This window comes from Lithobates pipiens, unplaced genomic scaffold (assembly GCF_037356315.1).
Source record: "Lithobates pipiens isolate NorthernLeopardFrog02 unplaced genomic scaffold, aLitPip1_a1.2 Scaffold_1, whole genome shotgun sequence".
Classification (NCBI taxonomy): domain Eukaryota; kingdom Metazoa; phylum Chordata; class Amphibia; order Anura; family Ranidae; genus Lithobates; species Lithobates pipiens.
In genome coordinates this window covers 158,724,665-158,739,172 of record NW_027507685.1, presented here as the reverse complement: position 1 = coordinate 158,739,172, position 14,508 = coordinate 158,724,665, and the positions used below count along the sequence as shown (strand labels likewise).

Here is a 14,508-nt window from a genome sequence, read left to right as displayed (position 1 = left end):
CCCTCACAGCCAGCCATGTCCCGCATTAACCTAATACTGATTTACCCCGCTCTGCTGCCCAATCTCCTTGATGTGGAGTTTGGTACCAGGGTGCTATCGACCACTCCCCGTACTGGGTGACACTACATCTTCCTGCAGCTACCCCTCCCTGTGTCTGGCGGCTGAACCTGCCAGATTTTGGCTTACCGTTCTGCCAGACCTAGACACCGCCCAAAGGGAGTGGACACACGTCTTCCATACTAACCTGGGCTCAGCACCCATCGGGTTTGGTGTGGGAGGCTTTTAAATTGCATGCCCAACTGATCCTATCTATGCGCATCAATAGGCATAAAGCCACATCCAAACTTATGCTACAGCAATCCGAAGAGCAATTTTGTTCCCTTGAACAGGTGTTCCTCGCAGACCCCTCGACAGCAAATGCTTCCCTTGTTCGGTTACAGTCTAGGCTAACAGATCACTTGCACTTTGAAAAAGCAAAACAGGGTATCTTTTTTAGCAACGCATATTCAAACACGACGAATGGGCAGGCAAATTGCTAGCCTATATGGGTCACCTTGACCATAGCACGCGCCCCCCCCTCCTTCCCTGCGCGGTCGTGGTCCAGCTTCAGATGGCCTCTGGAGCTGTGGTCTTGGACCCTGACCTGGTGGCAAAGGAGTTCAAGCAATTCTACTCTAACCTCTATACATCCATATCATGCCATACCCAAACCGAACTAACCCAACTCCAAGACATTGACTTCCCCAGCCTCACTCATTCCCAAATAACTCAACTAGAAGCACCCATCACCTTGGAATGTATAGCCGAGGCAATGGCAAATCTCCCATCCTCTTAAGGCGCCAGGCTCTGACGGTCTTCCCCTAGAATTTTACACGCAATTTCAAGAAACCCTCATTCCCAAACTACAAGCTCTGTACACTCATATCTTCGATTCATCGACTCTCCCAACATCTATGGGAGAAGCTCTTATTATTCTCATCCCCAAACCTGGCAAGGACCCCCCCATTTCCAAAATCTTACCGGCCCATTTCGCTCCCACAATTAGATGTAAAAATCCTCGCGCCGCAACAAAGTCATACTCAGTCCGATACATCCCTATCACACTGGGTTTATGCCCAACAAAAACACTGCATTTAACTTACGCAGGCTCTTCATGAACCTACAAGCTGCACATTACAACATTGGATCCAGGGTAGTGGTGAGCTTAGACGCTGCTAAGGCGTTCAATTCCGTGGAATGGAATTATCTTTGGGAGTGCCTTTGCAGATTCAGCTTTGGCCCCAAGTTTGTCAAATGGCTACAACTTCTATACCAGGCCCCCACTGCCCGGATCCAAGTCAATGGCAGGATCTCTGAACCATTTGCACTGTCCAGGGGCACTTGCCAAGGGTATCCCATATCTCCATTATTGTATGACTTGGCGGTGGAACCCCTGGCCATTGCTATTAGAGCCCACCCCCTTATTAAAAAGAAGAGAAATCCCACATTCACAGAGAAACAAGTTTCAGTCACCACATCCCAAATATATAGAAAAAGACACAACCCCCAAAGAGGTGGGACTTTAAAGAGTGACTAGAAACTCTAAAAGTCATTAAAGGTCTACACGGGCCAGATGACTGAGACCCTCAGCCTATATGCGGATGATATGCTCCTTTACCTGCAAGACTCACGCCTCTCCCTAGAGGCAGCCTTAAGGCTGATAAAACAGTTTGGAGAATACTCCGGCTTACAAATTAATTGGTCCAAGTCCCAGATTCTCCTGCTGGACCTGGTAGGCCCAGGCAACGCTCCCTCTTGTTAGAGCCAATCAAATACCTTGGAGTACAGTGCTCGAGAGTCCCTGCGGACTACATAGGCCTGAACTTGGAACCACCATTTGCCCTCCTTAAAACCAAAACACAAGTCTGGTTCCGACCCCCTCTTGGGGTTATGGGATGTATAAATTTAGTCAAGATGATTTTCCTCCCCAAATTACTTTACCTGTTTTGGCATGCTCCCCTCCACATACCCCCCGACTTTTCAAGTCTATGGAAGCCATCCTCAACACATTTGTATGGGGCTCATCCCGACCAAGTTCTCCTGGTGAACTCTGAAAATGTCCAACTCATCTGGGGGGCACTGCTCTCCCCGATTTAGCCCTATATTATGTAGCATACCAACTATCAAATTTTTACTACTTTAACCAACTAGATAGGGACCGCTATTTAGCTCTTGTCTGTTCCCCCTACATGGGTTTGGTTGCCCACCCACTTCAGGTTCTCCTACGAGGCACACATGGGCCCTCGGAAATCAGAAACAGCATACTATCCCATCGCTGTAAAATTTGGCAACATGAACACGACTAAGACCCCTATACCACACGCACACGCCTCTATGGACAACTCCCAACTCCCTGAATTACTTACTGTCCCTGACCAAAACCTCTGGATAGCCAAGGGAATTCTTTTCCTCTCGCATGTCCTGAGCAACGAGTCAATCAGGTCATTTCAGGCCATCAAGGATGAGGTTGGGTTGTCTAACCAAATGCTCTTCCGCTATCTCCAGCTCAGACACACCCTTAACTCCCAATTTTGGAGGTTTTGTCCCTCGACTTGAGATGCTGCCCCTTGTGAGTGTGATCCATGGGCAATACCCTAAAGGTCTGATATCCTTTTTCTACAATCATCTTATACTGCCTGCGGCCACCTTGCAGGCGTATCGGCTGAAGACTAAATGGGAGGCGGACCTGGGAGTGGTGGAAGATTATTGGGAGGATGCATTGACCACTTCTAAGAAAGTGTCTCCTAAACTATCAGACAGACTCACGCACTTACATGTTAAAACAGAAAAAATCTGCACAGTCCAACACACCCCTTTAAAGAAATCTGCTGAACACCAAGGGTCAATCACCAAATCCCTAAACACAATATATCAAACAGAGTGCAGCGCTATAACTAAAATAATTTCGAACGTATTTTAAAATGAATAAAAATGTCCAAAGTAGCTTATATTTAAAAATATTAGTTGAGTACCCACATTGGATAGTTGTATGGCAGCAATCACATTTCAGGTACTCCAGGTAGAATTCAGACGGCTGTGTTAAAGTAAATCAATATTTCCTTTAAGAAATGCCACAGATGACAACACATTAATCCGAACCTGCCCTGGCCTCTCCTCTCTAATGTGTTGTCATCTGCGGAATTTCTTAAAGGAAATATTGATTCACTTTAACACAGCCATCTGAATTCTACCTGTAGTACCTGAAATGTGATTGCTGCCATACAACTATCCAATGTGGGTACTCCACGCATCTGTCAGCTGTTAGACTCTGAATAGGAGAAGGCTGTACCATCTTTTGTGAACCAGTTGGATACTATTTGTGAGGAGGAATACAGCAATTGAACAAGTTGATAAGCAGTTGCTGGTCTAAAGTGTATTTGACCCTCTGTAATTTAAAGGGTCCATACGATGAGGTGAGCAGCCATTTCTACCATTGGTGGTGGTCCTCCCCCCCGCATGAAGTCACTTTATGCATGGTCTGATTGTGCATCACTGAAGATTTCTCATGTGGATTTTTTTAAATATAAGCTACTTTTACTTTAGCTACTTTTAGTAATCACGCACTTATAAATCCCCCATAGGTCCTACCCCACCCCCACCTATCTAGGTTTAAACCCAACTACATTTCGGCATGCCCCAAGTGCGGAGACCCCCAGGGTACATTTTACCATTTGCTATGGTCCTGCCCGAAACTCCAGGAATACTTGTCCCAGGTAGTCAGGTTTCTCCATGACCGCATGGGCTCTCCTCTATCCTTATACCCTCGCCAGTGCCTACTCTGCATTCTTTCTCTCCCTGAAGAGGAGTAATACCTCAACATATTTCTACAGGAAATGTTATTCTTGGCCAGAATGCAAATTGCCCACACCTGGATCAAAACTCCTCCAAATATTCAGCAATGGATGGGAGCGGTGAACTCCACACTCACTTACAAAAAAGTGCTGTATTTACATAGAGGTTGCTCAACCAAATATAACAAAATATGGGACAGGTGGCTGGAGGATGTGTTCACATGCATAGAACAGACCCAACCTACAGCTGCGACATAATACTCAGTGCTAACTAAAGGCTTGCCGTTACCCCTCAGCCTTAAGGCTCACATGCTGTTGTGTATAATACTTGTCATCTGTTGTACGCCGCATGCCTATGCGGGAAGGTATTGAAAAATTACCCCCTTGGGTGGACCCACTATTACATGTGTTTTGACCCTCAGATGTTTTTGAATGCTGTGTATAGATATACAGAATACCAAATTGTAATTCGTGTCAAATGTGATATCCTTTTCTTTAGTGCATGTTGCACTTAGTTACTCGACTATGTATCCTGTTATTTTATTTTTTTGATGCTCAATAAACATCTTTTTTGTTCAAAATTTTTTTTGATCTTTGTTTATTTAGGAAAAAAGAAAAGACCCAGTGCTGATTAAATACCACAAAAACAAAGCTCTATTTGTGTGAAAAAAATATGGGCACAGTGTGGCATGACCATGCAATTGTCAAAGTGCGACAACTGAAAATTGGCCTGAGCAGGAATTGGGTAAGACAAGCAAGTGCATATCGGTGTCAGACTCCTTATCTACATATGGCATGTCTTGGGTCAGTCACTCGTTAAGTAGTGAAGGAAGAATAAGTGGGACGACCTTGCAGATTGCACCTTCAGAAAAAGTTTTGACATAGCAGCATCCACTTTCAAATGCCATTTATTTGCTTTTGCCCTTTATTATTGAACACAACCTGTTGGCAACACTTGAGGGGAACCACTATTAGATCCCTTTCACACTGGGGCGCTTTGCAGGCACTATTTTTAGCACTGTATTGCCTGCAAAGCGCCCTGAAAGAGCCACTCCTGTCTCTCCAATATGAAAGCCCCGAGGGCTTTCACACTGGAGAGGTGTGCTGGCAGGACGCCAAAAAAATAAAAATAAAATCCTGCTAGCAGCATCTTGGGAGTGGTGTGTATCCCACTCCTCCACCACTCCTGCTCATTGAAATCAATGGGGCAGTATGGCTATACCACCAGCAAAGCACTGCTGAAGCAGCGCTTTGCTGGTGGTTTTAACCTTTTCTCTCCCGCTAGCAAGCCCTGTACCGCCGATGCACCCACCACCCCAGTGTGAAAGGGGCCTTAACATGACCACTGTAGAATGGCTTACCTGGGCTTTGAGCACACCAATTGTCTCTTTCATGCTCTTCTGCTCATCCGTTTCAATCTTTAGTTTGTCTATGAGTTCTTGTTTGGCTACCAGAGCCTCTTCGGCCTCCTGCAGCTGTTGCTTCAGTTCTTGCAGCTGGAAATCCATGTTCTGTTTAAAGGAAATTCCATGTTAGTGAACCATTCTCAGAACTAACCACTCCAGCCACGGTTTGGCTACTTCTCACCTTCACAAGTTTTTCTTGATGAAGACCATTCTTAATGTGAGCATCGTATTCTTGAAACAGCTTGTGGTATGCAGCCTGAAGTTGGGCCAGCTTCCTCCTAGGGAAACAAAAAAAAAAAAAGTTTCCTTTCAGTTCGACTTACCTACTCAATATTGTTTATCCAAAATATTTTTCAATTTCACGTTGCATTGCAATGCGCTCATCCTCCGAGGTGCATCAGAGCCTCAATTGGTGGTTGCTATCCAGCAACCTCCAAAAGGGGGAATTCCTTTTTACCAGTATCCTGGAAAGTGGTAACTACAGATGCCAGCCTTCTAGGCTGGGGAGCAGTCCTGGAAGAAGCTTCTGTCCAGGGGAAATGGTCCAAGTCAGAAAAATAGTATTTTTGTACTCACCGTAAAATCCTTTTCTCTGTAATTCACCGACTGACACAGCTCCTCTCTGTAACTAAATGGGTTGTATAGCCTGCCATTAGGAGAACTAAGCAAAATTGTTACACAATACACAGAACTTTTAGTGCCGCCCCAGGGGGGCAGACCCTGCGCTATCAACCCTCCCCACTGCTCCCAGCAGATTCAGTATGTCAACAAGCAGTGTAACGTAGAGAAAAGGAGGGGTGGGTGGTGTGTCGGTCGGCGAACTACAGAGAAAAGGATTTTACGGTGAGTACAAAAATCCTATTTTCTCTTATATTTACCGACCGACACAGCTCCTCTCTGTAACTAAATGGGACGTCCAAAGCAGTGTCAAACGAGAGGTGGGAAAAAACAGCATAAAAACTTCATCCACCATGGCAAGTGGAAACTAGTGAAACTAAACCCACAAAAAAAAAAAAAAAAAAAAAACACAGCAGTGTGTAGAAAAACTCCACCATATAACCGGGTATCCTCAACAGGAGTTATCCCCAAGACCGCAACATTGCGGAAGTAATGCAACAGTGCATTAACAAAACAGTACTGCGTTTTTATCGAAAAACCAGGAAAAACTCAATTGCAACTACACGGCCGCCTGCAAAACGTTGTGGCCGATGCACGGGCGTCTACCTTGTAGAACTTGGTAAACGTATGGACAGACGACCAGGTCGCCGCCTTACACACCTGAGCGACAGACGTTTGGTGTCGAAAGACCCAAGACGTTCCGATCGCTCTTGTAGAGTGGGCCGTGACTGGAAAGGGGGGCACCTGCCCCTTCAAGGCGTAGGCTTGGACTACAATCTGATCCACCTGGAAATGGTGGCCGACGAGGCTGCCATGCCTTTTCTTAGGACCAGCCACCTAAACAAACAGTGAGTCTGCCTTCCGAAAGGGAGCTGTGGCAGACAAGTACACCTTCAGAGCCCTAACCACATCAAGAGTGTGAAGGGCCACCTCCTTGGGGTGCTTTGGCTTAGGACACAACGATGGTAATACAATGTCCTCATTGATATGAAAAGCCTAAACCACCTTTGGTAGAAAGGACAGTTGCGGACGCAACACCACCTTATCCCTGTGGATGACCAGATAAGGTGACTTGCAGGACAAGGCTGCTAATTTCGAAACCCTGCTGGCCGATGTGATAGCCACTAAAAAGACCACCTCCTGTGAAAGGGTCAACAGGGGAATCTCCCTGATATTCTCAAACGGCGGCTTCTGAAGCGCCAACAACACCAGGTTCAAATCCCATGGGGGTAACTGAGGATGCACCAGAGGGACTACATGTCGTACCCCCTGAACAAAGGTACTCACTAATGAGTGAGACGCCAGGGGTCGCTGAAAAAAAAAAAAAAAAAAAAAAAAAAAAAAAAAAAAGACAGCCAGGGCTGAAATTTGCCCCTTAATGGTGCTCCAATTTCTGGTCCACTCCATGCTGAAGAAACAGCAGGACCCTCGATATAGGAGTGCGGATGCCACCCTTTCTCCTCACACATGGAGATGTAGGCCTTTCAGGTACGATGGTATATATTATGTGAAGATTTCCGCACCCTCAGCATAGTTGGAATCACCGAGTCAGACAGACCCCGGTTCCTCAGCACCTGGTTCTCAATAGCCATACTGTTAAAGCCAGCGATGGTAAAACAGGGTGAAGGATTGGACTTTGAGATAAGAGGTCCCCCTGCAGTGGCAGACGCCAGGGAGCGTCTGCCACCAGACGCACCAGGTCTGCGTACCAGGGCCGCTGAGGCCAATCTGGGGCAACCAGGATTACTGGAATCCCCTCGGCTTCCACTCTGTGAAGTAGACGTGGCAACAGTTTTAGTGGAGGAAAGGCGTAGATCAGCTGGTACTGATCCCACAGAGCCACCAGCGTGTCTGCCCACTGATCTCTCATCCTGGACATGAATCTCCGCACCTTCCGATTGAGATGGGAGGCCAAGAGATCTACATCGAGCATGCCCCATTTTAGGCACAGCAGCTGGAATATCTCCGGATGCAACGCCCATTCTCCTGGGTCCAGCATCGGACGACTCAGATAGTCCGCCTGCCAATTTTCCACCCCTGGGATGTAAATGGCTGACAGGGCCGGAACGTGTCGCTCTGCCCACCGAAGTATGTGAGCGACGCCCCGAGCAGCGGCTGAGCTTCTTGTTCCCCCTTGGTGATTTATGTACGCCACCGCCGTGGCGTTGTCTGACTGTATCCTGGTCGGACGCCCTTGAAGACACGTCGACCATGTGTGGAGGCACAGCTTGATCGCTCTCAATTCGAGCAGATTGATCGGTAACTTGGATTCTTCCGTCGACCAGAGGCCCTGAGCCAACTGAATCCCCATCACTCCACCCCAGCTGGACAGACTGGCGTCCGTAGTGATCACCGTCCATATTAGAGGAAGGAACGATGCCGAAGGCAAATGAGTATGTGCAGGTAAGCATCCTGGATGTCCAAGGATGCCAGGAAGTCCCCTTGATGGAGTGCAGCGACTACTGAGCGAACTGATTCCATTCTGAACCTCTGCACCTTTACAAAGTGATTGAGGGCTTTTAAGTCCAAGATTGGATGTACCCCTTCCTTCTTGGGAACCACAAACAGATTTGAGTAGAACCCCTGGAAGCGTTCCGATTCCAGAACCGGTACAATCACCCCCTGATTCAACAAGTCCCTTACTGTCCCTAACAGGGCCTCCCGGCGAACCGGGGACACGGATATGCTGGAGGGGAAGAATCTGTTTGGCGGCCAAGAGAGAAACTCTATCTTGTAGCCTATGGAAATCAGATCGCAGACCCATTGGTCAGATAACCGGGAGGTCCACCGGGCTGCAAACTCCCGAAGGCAACCCCCCCACCCGATAAGTGGGTGGGTGGCAAACCTTCATGCGGCAACACTTTTGGTCGCAGACTTGTTAGGCTTGCGGTTCTAGGGACGCTTCTGACCGTTCGCGGGTGTCTTGTCGGGCTGGGGGCATTTTGCCGAAGCACCGGGCAGACAAAAAAGCCGTTTGTGAGCCGAAAAAGAGGGCCCTTGCCTGCGGCAAGGCTCCTTAGCCTTCCTGGCCTGTGGCAGTAGTGTACTCTTACCACCAGTGGCATTCTTAATAATGTCATCCAACAAGGCTCCAAAGAGCCGCTCGCCAAGGAAGGGAAGATCCGTCAGGGCTTTCTTGGATGCCTGGTCAGCAGACCAGCATTTTAGCCAAATTAGGCGCCTCGGCACCACAGCTGACACTGAAGCCTTGGATAACAGAGGGAGAGTATCCAGGGCCGTGTCACAAACGTACTTAAGGCATTGCACTAGTTGGTCTGCTAGCTCCATGCAGACAGGGGAGGCGTTCTGCTCTCCCAATTCGCGGTGCAAAAGTTCTGCCCACTCAGTCAGTGTCTGCGACACCAGTGCGAATGCCAGTACAGGTCGCACAGCTGACCCCACAACCATAAACAAGGAACGAGCCACCGCATCGGCCTTCCTGTCCACGGGATCCTTGAATGCAGGAGTCCCCTCAACCGGGATCGTGGTTACTTTATTTAATCTGGATACTGGGGGGTCCACAGCCGGGAAGAGCCGACCACTTTTTGAGAAGGCTTTCCTCAAAGGGGTAACGCACCGCCAAATTTTTGGGGACCGAAAAGGTCCGTTGAAGGCGACCCCATTCCCTATAGATGAATTTGTCAAAATAAGTCAAATACGGGAACACCTTAGGTGAATGTGCTTTCTTGTGGGACCCAAAAGGGAATGGAACATCAGCAGAGGGATCCGCTGGCTCCCGAATCTTCAGGGTATCATGCACCGCTGTGATAAGTGCTCCAACAAGCGCTTTGTCGTGCCCAGGCCCTGACGGGAAATCATCCTCACTGTCTGAACGGTCCTGGTCAGCCTCGTCGCAGGGCCCAAGTCTTCATCAGAGCTCACCCTAGAGGAGGGGGGGGGCAGGGGCCTCTTACGTGCACCTTTCCTTGCACGCGCTGCTTCTATCTTAGCAACAAAAGAGTCAAGGACCTCCGCAGGTGACCCGGTTGCTATAGCCTGGATTTCGGGGGAAGAAACACCAGTTTCTGAAGCCATGCTGACCCTAGCCTGTCTGCCACCTGCAAGGGGACTTAGGACAGTGAAGGTCCCACCCTCCCGCTGCCGCCACGTGGGGGGGTGGGGGGTACTTAGCGCTAGACTCACCACCCTGGGGCCTCTGTGAATGCCACTAGCGTGCCTGTAGTCCCTAGGAGGTTCCCAGTTGCAGAGAGGAGAAAACTGTCAGCAGCAGCTGCTTATAACAGCGGTGAAACGTTCTGCAGAGCTAGCTTCAGTGTTCAGCAAGGAGCCATCCAGCGTCCTGTACACACAGTGGACACAGAAAACAGCAAGTAAGAGCACATGTAATGCTGCCACAAGAGAACTGCGGCGAAAAGAGCACTCAGGCTTCAAGAAAATGTCCGCCAATGTAACTAATAGGAGATCCTAAAGAAGATGGCTGCTGAAGCTCACAATGAGAATACAGGCTTTTTCCACATCCAAGATGGCCACCGGACAGCGCCATGCGGTGACAGAACAAACCTAGAACAGTGCTGCCTGCCTACAGCCAGAAAAACTGCCACAGACCCTTTTGGGACCCCCCCAGACCGGGACCAGGATCAACGCCAGCTGCACAGAGCCCCCACAGGTGAGAATCCAGCGAACGTGAACACACACACACACACACACACACACACACAGCACATGCAGCCATCCCCCACAGAGGGGGGAAGGAGGGGAGATAGGGACTTGGGAGAGAAGATAGGGAGGTGAGGTGGCCCCCGAATCGACCCCCCCGGAGAATGCCCAGCTGCTCACCCCACCGAAGCAGGGAGAGCCGTACTTACCAGTCCTGAAGAGCTGGGAGACATTCCATCACAGACCTACTCCTGCACAGTTACAAGGTAGCTGCTGGCCCGGTATACTGTGATCCAGACAGCAGTAGCCCGGAGCATTGAAGCTCACCGACCACACCTGGAGCTGAGGCATGTCGTGGCCTGCCCAGCCTTAGCTGTGGCCTGCTCACGCTCGATGGCCGGACTGGGGAGACTACAAGGACAACCATTAACCAGATTGTCACCCAGCCAGCAGTTGATGAAAGATCCTGGGATCTTCTATCGTGCGCAAAAAACATCAAACCTGCAGCAAAAACATGGACCGAGAGGGCCCGCAGGGTTCCTAGGTCATTCTCCTTACTAGGCAAAATAAAAACTGAATCTGCTGGGAGCAGTGGGGAGGGTTGATAGCACAGGGTCCGCCCCCCTGGGGCAGGACTAAAAGTTCTGTGTATTGTGTAACAATTTTGCCTAGTTCTCCTAATGGCAGGCTATACAACCCATTTAGTTACAGAGAGGAGCTGTGTCGGTCGGTGAATATAAGAGAAATAGGATTTTTGTACTCGCCGTAAAATCCATTTCTCTAAAGTTCGTTGACGGACACAGCTCCATTAAATCTTGACCGTAGGGTTATTATGCCACCTTCAGGAGAGGACTAGGCAGAACATTTAATACATGTGAAAAACAACAGAACTGTACAGTTCCACCCAGGGGGCAGGTCCCTCTGGTAATAACCCCTCAGCCTGCTTCCTGCACCTCAGTAAGTCAACAAGCAGTATAACTTAAACTAATAGGAGGGGAGGGTGCTGTGTACGTCAATGAACTTCAGAGAAAAGAATTTTACGGTGAGTATAAAAATCCTATTTTCTCTTTCGTTCACTGATGGACACAGCTCAATTAATCTTGACCGTAGGGATGTCCCCAAGCAGTGTAATAACGTTAACGAGGGGTGGGAACAGCAAATATAACTTTTCCCACAACCAGAGGTGCTCTCCAATGGAAGAGTCACAATCTGAACCAACCGCATCAGAACTTGGAGTCAACATATGCATCAGAATGCATTGACAATCAAATGCAATTTTCTGTAACAAGAAAAAAGTGTAAATTGCAACATTACACGGCTGCCTGCAAAACTTTGCACCAAAGCAAGCATCAGAAGATGTGCTTACATCAACTTTGTGAAAGTGTAAACGGACAGACAAATGGTCGCCTTACACAACTGAGAGACTGATGCTTGATGTCAGAAGGCCCAAGAGGTCCCAATTGCCCTGGTGGAATGGGCCGTGACAGGAAAGGGGGGCACCTGCCCCTTCAAGGCGTAAGCCTGGACCATGATCTGCCTGATCCACCCGGAAATGATGGTCGCCAAGACTGCCATCCCTTTATTTGGACCAGCCATCGAAACAGACAGAGAATATGACTTCCGGAAGGCAGCCACGGCAGACAGATATACCCTTAGAGCCTGGACCAAGTCCAGGGAATGGAGGACCACCGCCTTAGGGTGTGTCGGCTTAGGACACAGAGATGGTAACACAATGTCATCATTGAGATGGGAGGCCGAAACCACCATCGGCAGAAAAGAAGGATGCGGATGCAACACCACCTTATCCCTGTGGATAACCAGATGGGGCGACTTGCAAGACGAGGCCGCCAGTTCAGAAACCCTCCTGGCAGATGTAATGGCCACTAGAAAGACTTTCTGAGAGAGTCAAAAAGGGAATTTTTCCTGATGTTCTCAAACGGCGGTTTCTGAAGCGCCAATAGCACCAGATTAAGATCTCACGGAGGTAGGGGTGGATGCACCAGAGGGACTACACGCCGGACCCCTTGCACAAATGAATGAGACGGGTCGTTGGAAAAAAAAACAGCCAAGGCCGATATCTGTCCCTGGATGGTGCTCAAGGCCAACTTCTGGTCCACTCCACGCTGTAAGAACAGCAGTATCCTGGACACCGAACAGGTGCGTGGACGCCACCCCATCTCCTCACAAATGGAGATTGAAGATATACCATCATACGTGGAAAGCTTATAAGAAGATGATTTTCGTGCCCTCAGCATAGTGGAAATTACCGAGTCCGACAGACCTCGATTCCTTAGCACCTGGCTTTCAACAGCCATGCCGTTAAAACCAGAGATGGTAAAGCAGGATGGAGTATCAGACCTTGTGACAGAAGGTCTTCTTGCATCGGCAACTGCCAAGGAGCATCCGCCACCAGGCGTACCAGGTCGGCGTACCAAGGACGCCAAGGCCAATTTGGGGCAATCAGTATTACTGGAATCCCCTCGGCCCCCACTCTGAGGAGCAGATGTGATAACAGTTTGAGCGGAGGGAAGGCGTAAATCAGCCGGTACTGCTCCCGAGGTGCCACTAACACGTCTGACGTATCCGACCAAGGATCTCTTGTCCTGGACACGAACCTCCGCACCTTTCGATTAAGCCAAGAGGCCAGAAGATCCACATCTGGTGTGCCCCACCGCAGGCAAAGCGGCCTGAACACCAGCTGATGCAGTGACCATTCTCCTGGGTCCAGCATCTGGTGACTTAGATAGTCCACCTGCCAGTTTACTACTCCCGGGATGTATATTGCCGACAGGGCCGGTATGTGTCGCTCTGCCCACCGAAGGATGTGAGCGACCTCCCGTGCTGCAACCGAGCTTCTTGTTCCTCCTTGATGGTTGACATATGCCACCGCCGTGGCGTCGTCTGACTGGATTCTGATCGGACGACCTCGTAGTTTCATCCACCATGTGGAGAGGCATAGCTCAAGCACATTGATCGGCAGCTGGGATTCTTCCCTCGACCGGAGACCCTGGGTCAATTGTACTCCCAGTACTTCACTCCAGCCGGTCAGGCTGGCATCCATTGTGATCACCGTCCAATGAAGAGGCAGGAACGATTTCCCGGACCAAAGGGTCAGAGATCTCAGCCACCAGAGAAGAGAGTCCCTGACTAACTGGCTCACCCGAATCTGTCGATCCAGGGATAACCGAGATTTGTTCCATTTTGACAATATCTCCTCCTGCAAGACTCTGGTGTGAAATTTGACGTACGGTACCGCCTCGAAGGAGGCAACCATGAGGCCCAGAACTTGCATGCAGAAACGCAGCGACGACCACCTGCGGTTCATCAACAGCATCACCGAGTCTCAAAGTCTGCAGTTTGTCTGAAGGGAGAAACACTCACTTCCATGGAGTCCAGCAGTAGGCCTAGGTACTCCAGACACTGGGTCGGCACTAACACCGACTTTTTGAGGTTCAACACCCACCTAAATTCATGTAGGGTCTGCATGGTGATCGCCACATGCTCCCTTTATTCTGAGGCTGAAGCTGCTCTCAGAAAGAGATTGTCTAGGTAACCCAAGATTGCAATCCCACGTTGCCGCAACGTCAAAATTGGAGCCAATACCTTGGAAAATACTCGGGGGGGCTGAAGCAAGGCTAAAGGGGAGAGCCACAAGTGGTCTTCCCTTACTGAAAATTGCAGAAACCTCGGATGCCTAAGGCATATGGGTGTATGCAGGTACACGTCCTGGATATCCAGAGATGCCAGGGAGTCCCCCTGATGGAGTGCAGCGATTACTGCGCAAACCGATTCCATTGTGAACCTCTGTACTTTCACAAAGCAATTGAGGGCTTTCAGGTCCAGGCTTGGACGTAGCCCTTCCTTTTTAGGGACTACAAACAGATTGGAATAGAATCCCTAAACCTTTCCATTTCTGGAACAGGCACTATCACCACACAGCTGAGCAGGTCCCTTACTGCCCCAAAAAGGGCCTCCCGGCGAGCCGGGAATAAGGGTATACTGGAGGGAAAGAATCAGTTTGCTGGCCAAGAGAGGAA

At 49.3% G+C, this 14,508-nt stretch overlaps 1 protein-coding gene across 5 annotated transcripts in view; it reads right to left on the bottom strand.

Annotated features, from left to right (window-relative positions):
• IKBKG (inhibitor of nuclear factor kappa B kinase regulatory subunit gamma) overlaps nt 1–14,508 on the bottom strand; it is a 107,408-nt gene that overhangs the window by 4,961 nt on the left and 87,939 nt on the right. For all 5 annotated transcript variants that reach the window (XM_077478805.1, XM_077478807.1, XM_077478808.1 and 2 more), the window contains 2 exons: nt 5,418–5,514; nt 5,192–5,341 (listed from right to left, as the gene is read on the bottom strand). In XM_077478805.1, coding sequence (XP_077334931.1) covers nt 5,192–5,341; nt 5,418–5,514 — 247 coding nt within the window. The remainder of the gene's footprint in view (nt 1–5,191; nt 5,342–5,417; nt 5,515–14,508) is intronic.